This window comes from Condylostylus longicornis, unplaced genomic scaffold (genome assembly GCF_029603195.1).
Source record: "Condylostylus longicornis isolate FDR11 unplaced genomic scaffold, ASM2960319v2 ptg000030l, whole genome shotgun sequence".
NCBI classification, from domain to species: Eukaryota; Metazoa; Arthropoda; class Insecta; order Diptera; family Dolichopodidae; genus Condylostylus; species Condylostylus longicornis.
The window spans coordinates 8,176,001-8,192,043 of record NW_026577999.1 but is presented as its reverse complement, the minus strand read 5'-3'; the positions used below and the strand labels follow the sequence as shown (position 1 = coordinate 8,192,043).

The window sequence follows — 16,043 nt, the reverse complement described above, 5'->3', positions numbered from 1 at the left end:
TGGTTTTTAACCTGTACCCTAAAATTTTTGGCGTTTGCATGGTATATTAAAGCAAACGCAAAATTTTTGTTGTATAAACTATGCAAAGATATGTGAACAAATTGCAAATATTACAGATAAATTACAGACTTTCAGGTCTTTAATATTATAAAGTTTATTTTAATGAAAACGTATAACTACTTTGAGAGTACTTAAAATCCCTCTTACAATTCTATATTTTTTCTTTTTACTTAAACTTAATTTTTTGAAGAAAAAATCGGTTATTTAAAATTTGATTGCCCATTTTCAATTTCCAATTCGAATGTTTTTATTTTTTAGAGCTTATTCTAACAAAAAATTAATGAAAACGTATACTCAAAATATATTTTACCCAAAATAGTTTATTAAATTTTCACCTAATTCCAATTAAAAATACAATATTAAACAATAATGATGCTAATTATACATAATATGATGGTGGAACTGTTAAGTCACTTAAGAAACATAATTGGTCTTCCGAAAATTTTTCCTTATTACTAGCCCAATCAGAATCATTGCAGTGTGTTCTTTTAAAATCGCTTATAACTTTACGAATTGTTGACTTGAAAACAAAAAAAATTAATTAAGCATTTTTTTTTTTAAACTCAAAATAAAATTACTGGGATTGGCTGTGCATCGTTTATATTCTTTGACAACAAATCAAAAATATTTGGTATAAAGTCTGGGATCGTGTATGGAAAAGCTGATATAAAAGCACATAAACCTAAAACACCAGAATGTCGTACTTTGAGAGATGAATTTTCTTGTAATCCATTTACTCTTGAAGAACTAAAAAATTTTAACAATAAAAATATTTACGTTAAATATTTAATTACTTTACTAACTTATTTTCCGGTTTTGTTGCTTTAAACCGACATTTTTTGCTAAAACGTTTTATTAATTCGTCTACGTTAGTCAAAAATGAACAATGTAATAAACCGCCAAGCACTTCAGCAGCTTTTTCTCGTACTGATATATGATTATCCTCTAGCAATGTAAGGACAATATGTTCTATTTTTTGAATAACTTTGTCATTATTTAAAGCTATCATTAAATTATGAAAAACTAGGACTTGTAAAGCATCAATTACGGCTAATCTAGCATTCCAAGAATTCGATAATGAAACCTCATTCATTTTATTTAAAGCTGATTCTATAATTTCAGGTTGAGTTATTGCCTGACTGATCATTCCTAGAAAAACTGTAGAAACTTCAGCTAATTCTATATCATTTTCGTAACTCTCGTAACGACATGCAACTGGTAAAAGGTCGAAGTATGATAATTTATTACTATTTATATTTCGTGATATATTCCCTGTTATCCAGGTGCACACAGTTTTGTATAAGCAAATTTCGGCCTTAAATTCATCAGATTCATTTGGTTGAAAAGTTGAATCTAAATTTTATAAAGAAAACATAAATATCTTGAATTTTTTGTTCTTGTAAATATTATGAGCTGAATTTGAAAATGTAATGAGCAAACCATTTAATAATTTTAGATCCTTCAAAATGCTATCTATCATATCTTTTACTAAAGGGCATATTGGTGGATTTCCATTTGGAAATTGAATATCCGATTCAAAAATATTAATTAACAGAGATCCCAGCCGATTTCTAACATTTTGGAAGGGATGTTTCAAATATGGTTTTAAACACTCTAAAAAATAAAAATAAGATGAAAATCAAAATTTCACAATAACATTTAGTTTCTTTTTTTCGTTCACATATACCCAATAATCGATGACTATATGATGACATACGCCATACATGTTGGTTAAATGGTCCTTGTAAAATAAATATTCGAGAGCAATCTAAGAAACTAGCTTTTTCTCTTAAAGGCTCTTTTATTAAAGCTTCGTAAAGCCAATATTGTTGTCTTGGATCCATATTTTCACAACTAGTAGCAAAACACGTTCCCCAGAAATTATCTGTTTCAACTGTAATATGCTCAAAAATTAAGTCGATCAAAGGTACTATGTATGTTTTATAAATATGTTCCGTTTTGCCAAAAGGCCAATGTTTCATCCCCCTTATTACACCACATATGATTTCCGCCGCACAACGATGATTACTTGGCTGCTTATTCTCTTTTATTAATTTAACAATGTTTTGATGGAAACTTTCGTAAAATGTGTCACCAAACATTCTAAAAATACTCTGCGAAAAAAAAAATAAAATTAACTTTGCAAGATTATTTGTTTCTGTTTCGGTTATTTTACCTTAATCAATAAGAATCGTGACCTTTTGAATTTCTCCTTTTCTTTATTTTCTTCTAACGCCATAAATGTAACAAATTTTTCTATATTTTCATCTTTTTTTAAAAAATTATACAAAGCTTGCTCTATTTCATTCATTTCTTCAAAATTACGATCTAAAGAAGGTTGCTCTTTATACTGCGCATAAACCTTAAAATCGCTAGACCAACCAAAATAGCCATTATTTTTATAAACAAATTTTGTGTTATTCCACTTTTCTTCAGAATCTGGCAAATTATTTACATCATATTGCAACCACATATTATCATCTCGTAAACCGAATGAAAATTTTTTATCAACTAAATTAATTTTTGTATTTAATTGCTGCGAAACAGGATCAAAGTCAATTTTAATATGCTTTCGTTTTTGCTGACTCAATATAGCATTTAAAAGTCTGATACTTAGCTTACGTTCTTTTATTGATTCATTTATTAAATTTTGTATAAAGTACATCGCTACTTTAGGGGGATAATTCACACGCGGATGTGCCAAAGAAAAAATCATTGAGGAACCTAAATAATGATATCTCCAGTGCAGTGAGTTATTTTCTAATATATTAGTTATTTCATTCAAAATGTTATAGTATCTATCTGTGTTTATTTTATTCCTTTTGTTTAGTAGCTGTAAACCTTGTTCAACATCAACGCCAGGTACGTCAGGATATAATTTTAGTATAAAATTTATAAAACTATCTGGAATATCTTGAGAAACAGTGATGGTTACGAATTCTTCATTGATATTTCTTTTTGTGTATTCAATTAAGCGTATAATTGAAGGTTTTTCAGAAGGTATTGATTTCAAAATATTTAACCAAAATTTTTCTACAACCAACCAATCACGTTGTACTAAAACTTTCAATCGAATATGACTATTAGCAGTTAATGTATGCAATATTCCTTTAAAGGCTTCATGGTGTTCATTTGGATCTAATTTTAAATATTCAATTATTTCATCCGATATATGACAAAATGAAAGTGGATATATCGAAAACATAAAAGCTAATTTAGATTGGGCTAATTGCCTTACAGCGCTGTAGTGTGATGTTGAAAGTTTCAAAAGTAATAACATAATTTTCTTGTGCGTTTGAGAAAAATCAGGAGAATCCATTTCTATTCTACCCGTTTGCTGGGTTAAAACTCTATTAGCTACGACAAATTTAATATCTCGTTTGAATTTTGACAACTTTTCTTCCTGAAAATCTCTCAAATCTCTAAATGTCTTTAACTCCGCCTCAAAAGACCCACGATATCCTTTTCGATGAATACGATGTAAAATCATAATAATTGCTTTTAACGATTGTATATCATCGCTACTGTCTTTTAAAATTTTTTCCAACAACTTTTCTATGCTATTTAAAACATGTAAACGAATGTTTGAACCGTCTGGCATGTATATTGAATATTCTTTGGGTATAGTTTTGATATGAATATTTGTTTCATCGACAACTGTGTCATACAAACTTAATAGTGGTTCATCCCACATCGGAATAAAGTTACATATGTTAAAGAACGAAAGAACATACGAACAATTATTAACAATATCTTCACGACAAAGTGCACTATTTTCTTCATAAAAATTCTTAAATTTAGATAAAATGCCTGGTAGGTAACGATGAATGATTTTTTCGCATGCGTCTCTTTGCTCTTTTCCAGGAACGAAAAATTCTATAGTGTCATTAGGATTCATTTTTGCTCCCCAGTATCTGATTGGAATGCTGTTACATTTTTCATCATAACTTTTTACGTTAAATGTTTGAATTCTTGACAAATTTGTTAAGGTACACGCGATCATATTGCTGGTAATTTTTGCTGTTTGCAAACATTTAAATTCTATAACTTTGTCTAATACTGACAAAAATGTATCCAAATGAATTAAAACTTGGCGAGTGTCGCTTTTGAACAAATAATAAAAAATTGTATAATAGTACAAAAATTCGTTTGGATGTTTCTCATAAGTGTCGGCATTAGGATGTTCTTCAAAATATGAATTTAAACATTCTCCAAGAAAAGAAACTAGCATTTTGAACACATGATGGCCAGCGCTAAGTCCAACACAATAAACTAAATTACCCAAAAGGGGAGCTGCACTTGATGATTCCAGAATATTAAATTGTACGAAATCGGTTACTTTTCTAGCAGCGGATAATAAGATTTCCTAAATAATAATAAATTGTTTATGTATGGTTAAATTAAAAAATCTATTATAAAAAATTACATCGGAGCATTGCCCTAAAATGGCTTGCAAACCACTAGCTATTGAGTTTTCAATAATTAAATCATTTCTTGATTTTTCAATGTTATTTCCATGCTCCATCCTAATATTCTCTCTTGTTGTAAACTTAATCATTACAAATAAACGATCTATGTATTGCAAAACAAAATTTTCAAATTCTGAAGTTTGTTCGCATATAATTGCTTCAGACTCAGTTAATTCCTCATTATAATTAGCAGTTTTTGAGCAGTCTACAATAGGTATTTGAAATAAGAAGGCACCATAAAAATTCATTGTAGCGAAAGCTTTTCGTAAGTCATTTGTGTCAATTCCTGGCAGTGCGGCGAATAAAATAGGTATCACATCAGTTCTTGCATCAGTATATCCATTTTGTCCGCTTATTAGAGACTTACATACTCCTAATAAACATTGATATGAAGCCGTTAAACGATGTGGCTCCGTGAGTAAATCTAAATTACTATAAACTCTTTTTATTACTTCTGGAATAATCAAGTTCGGCCTTAAATTTGCTAAATGCTTGAATATTTTATATACACTATTTGGGTCAATTTTTGAATACATAGCTTGAAATGCTGCAGATTTTAAGCTTTCAACGAATGACGTTATACAATTTTCGGTTAATTTATGGCTCTCTAAAATTAATAAAATCAGAAACATATATTTTTAAATTAAGCAGCTATTTATTTTCCTTACCAGGAATATCGTCTTTCCAATATATTTTTCTATATCTTTCAATTTCCAACCTTCGAATAAATTTTTCAGGTATTGTAACTAGAAGATTTCCTAGAGTTTTAATCCATTTTCCAGAATTAGCCGGATGTAAATAAGACTCAATGGCTTTTATAAAGAGTGTTAAGTGCTTTTGACCATCCTGTTCAAGCCCTAAGGTCGATACGATCCATTCTAAAAAACACAAAAATTGTGTAATGTTTAATTATTGAAGATTAAAAAAATTTATAAAATGATGTTAACCACAATTTAAAAACAATAACTATGTTCCTACATATATATACTGCTTATACCTTAGGTATTAGGCATATGTATTCGTATTTCTACTTAGAAAGTGGAAATGTCCAACTATTTCATTGGAGTGTCCTTAAGTAATGTGCATAACAAAACACATAAACGAATTTGTTTTTTGCGCGTTATTGCTTCATTCTTTCCTTCATTTACGGAATTTATAACTCGAGCGTTTGCGGAAAGAAATTAATTCCTTTATTTTATAAAAAGAATTTAAATTTTTTGAAAAAGCTGATGAATGTATTCAAATATTTTTTTTGGTACTTTCAATAGATACTTCTAATTAATTAGGTTCATTTCAATTCAATTTGTATATAAATTCTTACTTGCTACACTGGCCGGACTCAAATTTTGATTCCTATTTACTTTGACTTTTTTGTATGCTACAGGTAAATTCAATGATCGTAAAATTCTTGTAAACATGACCGGTAAATGTTCATTCCAGTCAATTTTTCCTATATTTTCAAAAGCTAAATTTCCCATTATCATCATCATGTCCTTTAATAGAAATATTTTTGTTATTAAATTTGTAATTCAATTAAATATAAATATAATATAATAAAATTTATAATGCATGTAATTGTCGTTTTTGATTTTCATCGTTATAGCCAGATTATTAAAGGGAAATGCAAACGATAAAGCTATTTAAAATAGTTTTGTTTTTCATTTTGAAATTACTTCATTCCATGGAGGATTATGATACACATTCCAAAGATTCATGAAATCATCAAACCAAAGCTCATATCCTCTGTGAAAATTTAGAAATAAATTGAAGATTTCAAATGTTTGACATTGTCCTCCAACATCCAAAGGTTGAAGTTTTGGTAAAACCAAATCCAAAATTTCTTTGGTTGATTGCGGTGAAAAGTATCTAAATTTTTGCCATTTAAAATTTATTTTTTTTCACATAAACATTGTAATGCAAAACCAAAAAAATATACTCACGCCGAACATAACTGGATTACACTCGATAGATTAATTTGCATTGATCTAAAATTTGAAGTAAAATTTTAATTGTACAAGAATTCTACAAATTTCAATAAATTTTTATGAGAAACGTTTTGCTTTCCCTATCGCTCTTTTTATTAGTTAAATGATTTATAAGAGAAAAAATTAAGACGTTCCTCATAGAAATTGGTTTAAGAAGCATAAAATATATTGGCCAGAAAGGCCCAAAATTCTTCCAGAATGTAGGATATATACTTACGGAAAAATTGAGTAAAAACTTCCTTTATTTGATGTTTTATGAAGATAAATAAAAAATAAATCATAAAATGGTTTCCAATCAATTTCCAAATCGTCTGGGCTTACATGTTTTTTACTAAATTTTTTAATTAAATGGTTGATAAATATTTATATTGATTAAATAAGCTGGTCTAAAATTACCGTAATAGTTGACCTAAAGCTATGCAAAAGCAGTTGACACGAACAGGTTCTAAGTCTGGAAGACATATTACTTTAACAACAATTTTAATTAGTCTAATATGATCATCCTTCGAGAATTTCAAGCCATATAATTTGATAAAACTAAAAAAAATAAACAAATATTAAATAAAAATTTGATTTTGTAATTACTAATTAATCTTCAAAAATATTTTAATTTATGACAATGATTGGATGACTCACAAATTTGGATACAAATTAAAGACTGGTTTAAGTTGTAACATAGTGATTTTGCAAAACAAACTATGACAATGCAGTTTAGTGAAAAATATTAAACACAGTACGATTTTAAATTTTTAAGTTTTTTTACCTGGTTAATCTTCTGCAATAAATTTCAGCACCAATCATATCTCTCATGGCAATAGCTTTAATTAAATTATTTTTAATTTTGACAAAATTGAGGTCTGCTTCATCACTAATATTATATGGTAAAAATTTATTCCAGAATAATTCTTTTACACAATCTGAATTTGAATTTTCGCATTCTGTACTGCTAAAACCCTCATCTTCAGTGTCAATCATTTTTTTTTAAATGCAATTTAATAAAATAAAGTATTAAATTTTTAAAAATTAAATTAACTTCAAACAAAATAATATTGTTCTGTTGACGTCGATCAAAATCATTAAAATCAAATTTTATGATGTGTCACAATGACAACATAAGGGTAGAGCTAGCAACCTTTTATATTCCATTAAATATTTTTAATGAGCCGTTTGTTTGTATACGAGTTTACGTCAATTTTACGTTATGTTTTCTTTTCGCAAACGTTTTTATGCTATGTTAACTTTTTAGGGCCCTAATCTGGACGCCTAATTTTTTTTCCGTAAGAAGCTTGAAAATTCGTGTACATAAAATTTTATTTATAAGTAAAATTTGATTGTTCTATTCGAAATTTCATAGTGATTACTATTATATATCTCATTACTATTATATATCTCATGAGCTTTTGCCTTTTCACTAAAATAATTTAGATAAGTAAATTTTATGATTAACTTAAATTAATTTATAAAAATTTATTCAAATTAAATAAACAACCATAAAAGAAAAGTGCTATAAAAGAAAAATATACTCTGCGGGTTTGGAAATGTTTAACATTTGCAACAATTTTGCAATCATTTAACGATTTTAATTAATACACTTAAACTTGCAATTTTTCCTATATTTCTATACGGCATAAGTAACATTAATGACTGATGACAAAAACATGCACGATATATTACTAATAAGAAAAACGTACCTACCAGAATAAAAGTCTATTGTTTCTGAGCTTCTTTGCGGTAACGATTCAGGGGAACTTTTTCAAAAATGGGTTTACCAGGGAGGTTCCAAAAATGTTTCACGAAGGGACTGTCAGATTCGTTGTATAGAAATCCGTTTTTATGAAAACGTAATTTAGCTTGAATTTGTAGAAGTTCAATTTCATTTCTTTTTCTTTTGTTCCACATAGTTGTAAATTAATTAATAAATTAAGTTAAAAAAGGTGCCATCTATACCCTTGTTTCGTTTTATTTTATACACAAAATACAAAATTTTTGTTGTAATTAGTAAAATAAAAAAAAATCCAAAACATTCTTTTGAGGAATTCTGCGTGGAAAAAAATTATAATAATTTATAATAAAATTTAAATACGGCCAAAAATACATTATAGACTGTATATTTTAAAAAAGATGACTATGGGTGAAAATACTATTGCTTCCTTAGTTTTTCCTATAATTTTAAGACCAATATTAACACAGGCAAGTTTATGATTTAAGTTTTGTTTTTGAGGTATGTTTTTTATATTTCTACTTGTTAGTTGGAACATAGAGATTTGGGTGCATCCCAAACTCTAAAATCAGCAATTTCGAAAGCTGAACAAGCGCATAGTGGCTTTTCTTACGATTTTTTAATGGCAATTATTAATAAAATAGAGCTTTCCCATCATTTACCACCAGGACAAAATTTGTATTTGAATGAAATTATTTTACGTTTACAAGGATCAATTTCAGAAAACGAGTGTAAGCTTCTGCATTCTTGCGTATGCACGTATGTTAAATTTTTTTATATTATATTACTAATTACAGTGGTTGAGTATCGCTTAAACCGAGCTGAAGACGCATTCCAAGAACTTAATAAGAAATCTGCTGCTTTAAAAAGAATATTAAGCAGAATCCCAGACGAAATAAGTGACAGAAAGACTTTTTTGGAGACTATTAAGTGCTTTTGATTTTTTCAGTTCTCTGTTACTTAAAATAAAGTTTTGTTTTTATAACCTTTTAGAGAGATTGCTAGCGCCATTAAAAAGTTATTGGATGCTGTCAACGAAATTGTTGGTTTCATTCCGGGCTCATCTGGAAAGCAACAAGTGGAGCAAAGGAAAAAGGAATTTGTCAAATATTCGAAAAAATTCAGTACAACTTTAAAAGAATACTTTAAAGAGGGGCAGTAAGTACCCTTTATTAAAAATTGTAGACATTTTAAACTTTAATATTAAGCGGAACAATAAATTTCAGGCCAAATGCTGTGTTTTTAAGTGCTCTATATCTTATTCACCAAACAAATCAGATAATGATAACAGTTAAAAATCGTTGTGAATAATTTCAAGTATATAGACATGCATCTATATTTATTTACATTAGTTATATAAATATAATGTTTTATCATTTTATAAATAATATATTAAAAAAAGAGAAATAAATAAAGGCAAATTATTCTATTAGATATTTTTTTTTTGTTTTATTTTGCATTTACTAGCGTATACAACAAAATTTATGTCGATCGTTCTTATTCGAATCAAAATGTTGATAACTCCAAAGTAAAATCTGGAGAATATTATTCTATTGTATATTTTGAAAATGAAAATCATAAAAATAAAGCATAACTTGAATGCGAATCGTAATTTTATACCAGATAAAATTGCAAATATTTTAAATTTAAAATTTGAAAAAGTTTAACTATTACAGTAGTATAATATAGATAAAAATAATTATATGTACTTTTTAAGCTTTTATAGTTCGAGAAACTAAAAGAGCTTGTTCCAGAACGTCTATTAATTGACGAAGATTGTTGGGATCTGTTTGAAAAATAACTTGTTTCTTTGTATGACTAGCTTCAGCAACGTTCTTTTTTAGCACAGTTCTATTTTCTCCTCTTGGCTCATTATCCATATGTATCCTTATAACAATTATGGGAGTAACTTGCTTTAAAAGACTTCTCGAAGAGACCTGAAAATATGAATTATCAATAAAATGTAAACTAATGCATATATATCAAACGAACTTTCATATCCAATCGCCACTCTAGATCTGTAAATCTATAGTTAAGGTTATTTAATCTTGTTAGTATAGTTGTTATGATTTGACTTTTGCTTGATACTAATTGGCATAGAATAGGTATTTGTTCTGATGTAAAACCAAAATTTCGGAGATTTTCAATAAAATCAGATTCCGAACCCTGTTAATTGCATATAAAATAAATAAATGGTTTGTGAAAATTAAGTTTTTCAAAACATACGTAAGATTTGCAATAATCGACCAGTAAACAAAGCAAAGCTTCAACACTATTTTGTACAGTGAGATGAGTAGTATTGAGTTTTCCTATTGCAATTAAATAAAAATGTATAAATTAATATGAGGAACTTTATATGTGTTTTTAATTACCTCCTAGTGCAGAATACTTCTTTTTGTTTGGCCCACTATTAAAGTATTCTACAGCCAATTTACAAAAGTCCAACAATATTTCAGCAGATTTATCCCGCAAGAAATTTAAATGTTCTCTTTGATCGTTGGACAAGACAGTCATTTTATAGATAATGCTAAACTATAATATTGATTAATTTGTTTCTTGGATTGTTTCTTGCAAATTGCAATTTCAATAATACAGTATATAAACTTATAAATGTTTATTATTTTGTTTTATTTTACTTTACTTCATAAATTTAAGCTGTCACTTAGTGGTTGATTTTAATGAAAGCGTCGTTCGGTATGTGACATACTGTTGTCAAAATTGTTTTCATTTGCTTTTCAATTTACGCCAAGAGTGACTCAATTTTTGTTATGTTAGGATTTTCTCCATGTACAAATTTTGTAATTCTTGCATAAGAAAAGCTATAGGAAATATGGTGTATCTTAAAATGTTACATAATGTATTTAAAAGAATATTTTCGTTTTTTTTTTATATTTTATTGGTAATTTTTTTTAAGAAAAATTTTTAAAATTGTTTGTTATTATAGAGTTTTTCATGGTCAATTTTACTTTTAAAATTTTTTCTTATGTTATATTAAATATAAAAAATTTAAAATTTTTACAATAGCCGTTATATGAAACGAGGTTTATAGCTTGTGGGACCAATTTTCTTTTTTAAAACCTAAAATTGAAAGTATTTTGGATTGACTAATTTGCGATGCCCTTTTTTGCTCATTTACAAATAAGTATGTTTATACTGCGATGTCGATATGTGTGGTCACTTCTTTAAATCTTTTTTCAATTTTTCATTTAATATATTTCAACATTTGAATGTTTCTTATGCGATTGAAAAAAATTTTTTAAGTGATGACATATTAAATTTAGATAATTTTTAAATTTGAAGGCAGCCCTGAAAGTTGAAACATTTTCAGTTATTTTGACAGTTTAGATGCCAGCGTACATGAAAGTTTGACAATAGCAATGTAATTAGATTTCCAATTAACAAACTTTCAAAATCGTCTGTTTTTCAAATTGTAATTATTAATAATACTATTTTTCACCATAATTAATGAGAAATAATCTCGTGTTACTTGAAAAGTACTTAAGTAAATATGCTGAAGGTATGTATAAGGCTATAGTAATGGTCCACAAAATTGAAATATACAAAACTTAAAATTTATTTGCAGTTAATTAAAAAGAAATATTAAATTGCAAATGTTCGCAAACATCCAAATAACATTTTTGTTTTTTATTTTCCAAGATTCTGAAAAATAAGAAAAAAAATGAAATTTTTACGGTGAAAATGTAAAATAATTTGTTTTATATTACAATTTTTTGGAAATGCTTCTTTATTCGAAATGTACAAAATTAAAAAAATAAGTATTACAAATTTAAAAACAAATTATTTTGGCTTCTTTGGTTTATATTCATGCATTTAAATTTAAAAGTTTCTAAAAAACGAATCTAAAATTGTATTAAAATACAGAAACATTTTATTGCAATTTTTCATCTTCAAGTTTTCATAACTTTATTTATATTTATCAAACATTTTGATAACATACACCTACATATGTTTTTTTTTTTTAGGGTAAAGGACAAAGATCTTTTGAGGATATTTGGCCTCAGATGAGACCAATAGTTTTGAAATTATTGCAACAAGAAACAGTTTCTCAGGCAGAATGGCAAGATTTGTTTTATGGTGTGCATTTGGTTTGTTTATGGGATGATAAAGGTGCTACAAAAATATATGATTGCCTTCGAGACGATATAGTTAAGTTTATAATTCAAGCTCAAAAAAGAGTACAAGTTGAAAGAGAAGAACAAGCTCTTTTGAAATCTTACATTATCGAATGGAGAAAATTTTTTACTCAAAGTAGCTATTTGCCATTACCTTTTCGACAACTAGAAAGTACATTACAAGGTAAAAGTTCGTCCTCAAGTAATAATTCCAGTAGTAATTCTCAGAAAAAGGGCTGTAGTGAAGAAAGTATTGTTCGAAAGTTAATGTTGGATTCTTGGAATGAAAATATATTTAGGGATATTAAAGATAGATTACAAGATTCTGCAATGAAAATGGTACATGCCGAACGGAATGGCGATAGCTTCGATTCTCAACTAGTAATTGGAGTGCGTGAGAGCTATGTGAATTTGTGTTCAAACCCAGAAGACAAATTAGAAATATATAGAGAAAATTTTGAAGCGGCTTATTTAACTGCAACTGCAGAATTTTATCGTTTAAAAGCAAATGAGCAACAGCAGTTAAATGGGGTCCAAATTTTTATGCGATATGCTGATATGAAACTGCGCGAAGAGGAAGCCAGAGCTAAGCGATATTTAGAACCTAGTAGTTTTCCACCATTAGCGCAATGCTGTGTCAATGTATTAATAGGAGATCATTTGAATACTTTACTAGCGGAATGTGCGCCTCTTATAAAATCGGGTGAAACTGAAAGATTAAATTTAATGTTTAGGTTATTAGATCGCGTACAAGGCGGAGTAGATCCAATGCTTAGAGATTTGGAAAATCATATAGTTAGTGCGGGATTGGCAGATATGATAGCCGCTGCGGATATCATAACACAGGACTCGGAAAAATATGTTGAAAGGCTGCTCGAATTATTCAAAAGATTTAGCATACTAGTAAAAGAAGCATTTAATGATGATCCACGATTTTTAACAGCTAGAGATAAAGCATTTAAAAATGTTGTGAATGATACAACAGTGTTTAAGGTGACTTTTTTATTGATAAAAATAATGAAATTTATACAAAATCATTTTAGTTGGAATTGCCAGTCGCAATTACTGCGAGGGGTATTAAAACAACCACTCCAGAAAGTAAATGTCCAGAACTTTTAGCAAACTATTGCGATATGTTGTTAAGAAAAACTCCTTTAAGTAAACGGCTTACAAGTGAACAAATAGAAAGTCGTCTGCGTGATGTTTTGTTAGTCCTAAAATATGTCAGCAATAAAGACGTTTTTATGAGATATCATAAGGTTCACCTGACTCGAAGGTAAGTTTAATCACATTTCTTTCAATTGATCAATGTAATGTAAAAAACCATTTTTATCTTTACCAGACTAATATTAGATTCAAGTGCGGATAGTGAAAAAGAGGAAGACATGGTGGAATGGCTTAGAGAAGTTGGAATGCCAGCTGATTATGTTAATAAGTTGGCGAGAATGTTTCAAGATATTAAAGTAAATTTTTATAGAAAACATAATATGTTACACTATTCACACAATTTTGATTCAGGTTAGCGAGGATCTGAATACACAATTTAAATCTTCCACAACACGTCATGATACAATAAATATAAAAATTTTGAATGCCGGAGCTTGGGCGAGATATTCTGAAAGAGTGTCTGTTAGTTTACCTTTAGAACTAGAAGATTATATTCCTGATGTTGAAGATTTTTATAAAAAAAAACATTCGGGGAGAAAATTGCAATGGTACCATCATATGAGTAATGGAACAATAACCTTTGTAAATAATATTGGTAGATTCGATTTAGATGTTACTACTTTTCAAATGGCTGTTTTATTTGCATGGAATCAACGTCCTTATGAAAAAGTTTCATATGAAAATTTAAGACTCGCTACAGAGCTTCCAGGTATTATTATTATAGTTAAACAATCAACTTTTCTTTCATTATCGCGTGCTATGTTTAATATTTTTAACCAGATCCTGAGCTTAGACGAACGCTTTGGTCTTTAGTAGCATTCCCTAAATTAAAAAGACAATTACTTTTAATGGATCCAGTATGTGTCGCTTCAAAAGATTTTTCTGAAAACACAGTGTTTTGGGTTAATCAGGAATTTGCCATAATCAAAAATGGAAAAATGCAAAGGAGAGGAAAAGTACAAGACATTTTTATAAAAAAAAAAAATATTTTTTAATAAATTGACTTCTTTTTCTAGTTGAATCTTATTGGTAGACTACAGCTTAGTACTGAAAGGTCACAACAAGAAGACAATCAATCAATTGTTCAACTGCGAATACTTAGAACTCAAGAAGCTATTATTAAAATAATGAAAATGCGAAAAAGAATAAATAATGCTGCATTGCAAGTAAGAATATAAAAGATATAAAAACAAATTTCAATTTACATACCTGAAATTTATGCTGATATTGTTTTTAATGTATGAATATTTCAGGCTGAATTGGTTGATATTTTAAAAAATATGTTCCTTCCTTCTAAAAAAATGATTAAAGAACAATTAGAATGGCTGATTGAACATAAATATATGAGAAGAGATGATGATGATATTAATACATTTATATACGTGGCTTAGTGTTCAGTATTTAAAATTCTAATTTATAATTTCTTAAAAAATTGAATAAAAAAAATACATTATTTAAATCAATAAATTTTGTTTTTCATATAATCAATAAATTTTAATTTCTTGAAAATTTTTTTCTGTTGGTTTAAAATTAGAGTTAAGAATCGGCAAATAAAAAAAAAAAATAGGGAATCCCCGGGTTAAAAAATACATAATATTTTACTTTTAATACGGGGGAATCCAGAAATATATTCCACCAATATAAAAGATTTATAAAACCATTTTATTGAAATGTCGAAATTCGACATTTAAATAAAAAGAAAACGTTTGAATATGACGCAAATTAAAATTTATATTACTTCAAATTGAATTTGATTAAAAATTTATACATAATAATGTAGATATTCTTTAGTATGTGATTAAAATTAAATAAAAATTATTTAATTAATTTAAAACTTACAATTTAACTTTGTTCATTAGAATAGTTTTGCAAATGTAAGAGCATTTTGTGAAAATAAATTTCTAGAAAAATTTTTTTTTTAAATGCGAAAAAAGAAAAAGTTTATTTTTAAAATCTATTTCATATTGTTCAACTATAATTATATTAAAATTATTCATGTTTACCACTTGTGTACGTTTATAATGCACATATGTATATTAATGTGCAGGACCGTAATACAAAATTCACGTTGAAAAGGTAATGCATTTCACATAGTACAAATATAGACACGTATTTTTGTTTAAGGCGAGTTAAGAATATTTTTTACAATATTTACCTTTTCAAAATTTAAAATATGTGATATTCGTATGTATGTATGTATAATGTACATACATAATATATACAATGGATAATTTATATTGCGTCAATTCAGTATGTATTATATGTATAGCATATTATATGTGTAGCATATTTACAATTTTATGATCAATACTGAAAATTCTTAAATTTTTATATTTTTTTTATGTAATGTTGTAATAATATAATAAAATACAAAACGTCTATGAGTGAATTCCTTTTTATTTACTATGGGAAGGAAGTGAAAATAATATGTACCTATTAAGTATACATATATGTATGTATGTAAGTAGAAATGTAAATTTTTAAATTAGTTTAATGAAGCACAGATGAC

At 27.5% G+C, this 16,043-nt stretch overlaps 4 protein-coding genes across 4 annotated transcripts; 2 read left to right on the top strand and 2 right to left on the bottom strand.

The window, feature by feature from the left end:
- Positions 1 to 360: 360 nt before the first annotated feature.
- On the bottom strand, positions 361 to 7,581 carry LOC129607957 (proteasome activator complex subunit 4-like). Its single transcript, XM_055519232.1, has 14 exons — positions 7,278 to 7,581; positions 6,911 to 7,051; positions 6,732 to 6,845; positions 6,470 to 6,514; positions 6,203 to 6,395; positions 5,851 to 6,022; positions 5,198 to 5,407; positions 4,487 to 5,136; positions 2,237 to 4,426; positions 1,748 to 2,174; positions 1,501 to 1,674; positions 864 to 1,413; positions 639 to 807; positions 361 to 580 (listed from the first exon to the last, which is right to left on the bottom strand). Exons 1-14 carry the CDS (start codon positions 7,487 to 7,489, stop codon positions 440 to 442), a joined length of 5,388 nt encoding a protein of 1,795 aa, XP_055375207.1. The 5' UTR covers positions 7,490 to 7,581; the 3' UTR covers positions 361 to 439.
- Positions 7,582 to 8,493: 912 nt separating this feature from the next.
- On the top strand, positions 8,494 to 9,670 carry LOC129607960 (programmed cell death protein 10). The gene is made up of 5 exons (XM_055519236.1): positions 8,494 to 8,704; positions 8,764 to 8,965; positions 9,032 to 9,164; positions 9,228 to 9,392; positions 9,461 to 9,670. Exons 1-5 carry the CDS (start codon positions 8,636 to 8,638, stop codon positions 9,543 to 9,545), a joined length of 654 nt encoding a protein of 217 aa, XP_055375211.1. The 5' UTR covers positions 8,494 to 8,635; the 3' UTR covers positions 9,546 to 9,670.
- Positions 9,671 to 9,705: 35 nt separating this feature from the next.
- LOC129607961 (COMM domain-containing protein 2) lies at positions 9,706 to 11,034 on the bottom strand. The gene is made up of 4 exons (XM_055519237.1): positions 10,607 to 11,034; positions 10,461 to 10,543; positions 10,227 to 10,400; positions 9,706 to 10,171 (listed from the first exon to the last, which is right to left on the bottom strand). The coding sequence occupies exons 1-4, from the start codon at positions 10,746 to 10,748 to the stop codon at positions 9,947 to 9,949; spliced, it is 624 nt and encodes a 207-aa protein (XP_055375212.1). The 5' UTR covers positions 10,749 to 11,034; the 3' UTR covers positions 9,706 to 9,946.
- Positions 11,035 to 11,514: 480 nt separating this feature from the next.
- Positions 11,515 to 14,987, top strand: LOC129607958 (cullin-5). The gene is made up of 8 exons (XM_055519233.1): positions 11,515 to 11,751; positions 12,218 to 13,360; positions 13,411 to 13,643; positions 13,710 to 13,830; positions 13,886 to 14,243; positions 14,315 to 14,490; positions 14,551 to 14,700; positions 14,788 to 14,987. The coding sequence occupies exons 1-8, from the start codon at positions 11,743 to 11,745 to the stop codon at positions 14,923 to 14,925; spliced, it is 2,328 nt and encodes a 775-aa protein (XP_055375208.1). The 5' UTR covers positions 11,515 to 11,742; the 3' UTR covers positions 14,926 to 14,987.
- The last annotated feature ends 1,056 nt before the right edge of the window (positions 14,988 to 16,043 follow it).

Coding starts and splice junctions, on each gene's coding strand:
- LOC129607960 (XM_055519236.1), top strand. CDS start 8,636: ATGACTATGGGTGAAAATACTATTGCTTCCTTAGTTTTTCCTATAATT. Junction 8,966..9,031: donor ATCAATTTCAGAAAACGAGT/GTAAGCTTCTGC, acceptor TACTAATTACAG/TGGTTGAGTATCGCTTAAAC. Junction 9,393..9,460: donor GAATACTTTAAAGAGGGGCA/GTAAGTACCCTT, acceptor AATAAATTTCAG/GCCAAATGCTGTGTTTTTAA.
- LOC129607961 (XM_055519237.1), bottom strand. CDS start 10,748: ATGACTGTCTTGTCCAACGATCAAAGAGAACATTTAAATTTCTTGCGG. Junction 10,401..10,460: donor TCGATTATTGCAAATCTTAC/GTATGTTTTGAA, acceptor TGCAATTAACAG/GGTTCGGAATCTGATTTTAT. Junction 10,172..10,226: donor AGTGGCGATTGGATATGAAA/GTTCGTTTGATA, acceptor TCATATTTTCAG/GTCTCTTCGAGAAGTCTTTT.
- LOC129607957 (XM_055519232.1), bottom strand. CDS start 7,489: ATGATTGACACTGAAGATGAGGGTTTTAGCAGTACAGAATGCGAAAAT. Junction 6,515..6,731: donor AGTTTTTACTCAATTTTTCC/GTAAGTATATAT, acceptor TTCAAATTTTAG/ATCAATGCAAATTAATCTAT. Junction 4,427..4,486: donor TTTTAGGGCAATGCTCCGAT/GTAATTTTTTAT, acceptor ATTATTATTTAG/GAAATCTTATTATCCGCTGC.
- LOC129607958 (XM_055519233.1), top strand. Junction 13,361..13,410: donor ATGATACAACAGTGTTTAAG/GTGACTTTTTTA, acceptor AAATCATTTTAG/TTGGAATTGCCAGTCGCAAT. Junction 14,491..14,550: donor AAATGCAAAGGAGAGGAAAA/GTACAAGACATT, acceptor TTCTTTTTCTAG/TTGAATCTTATTGGTAGACT.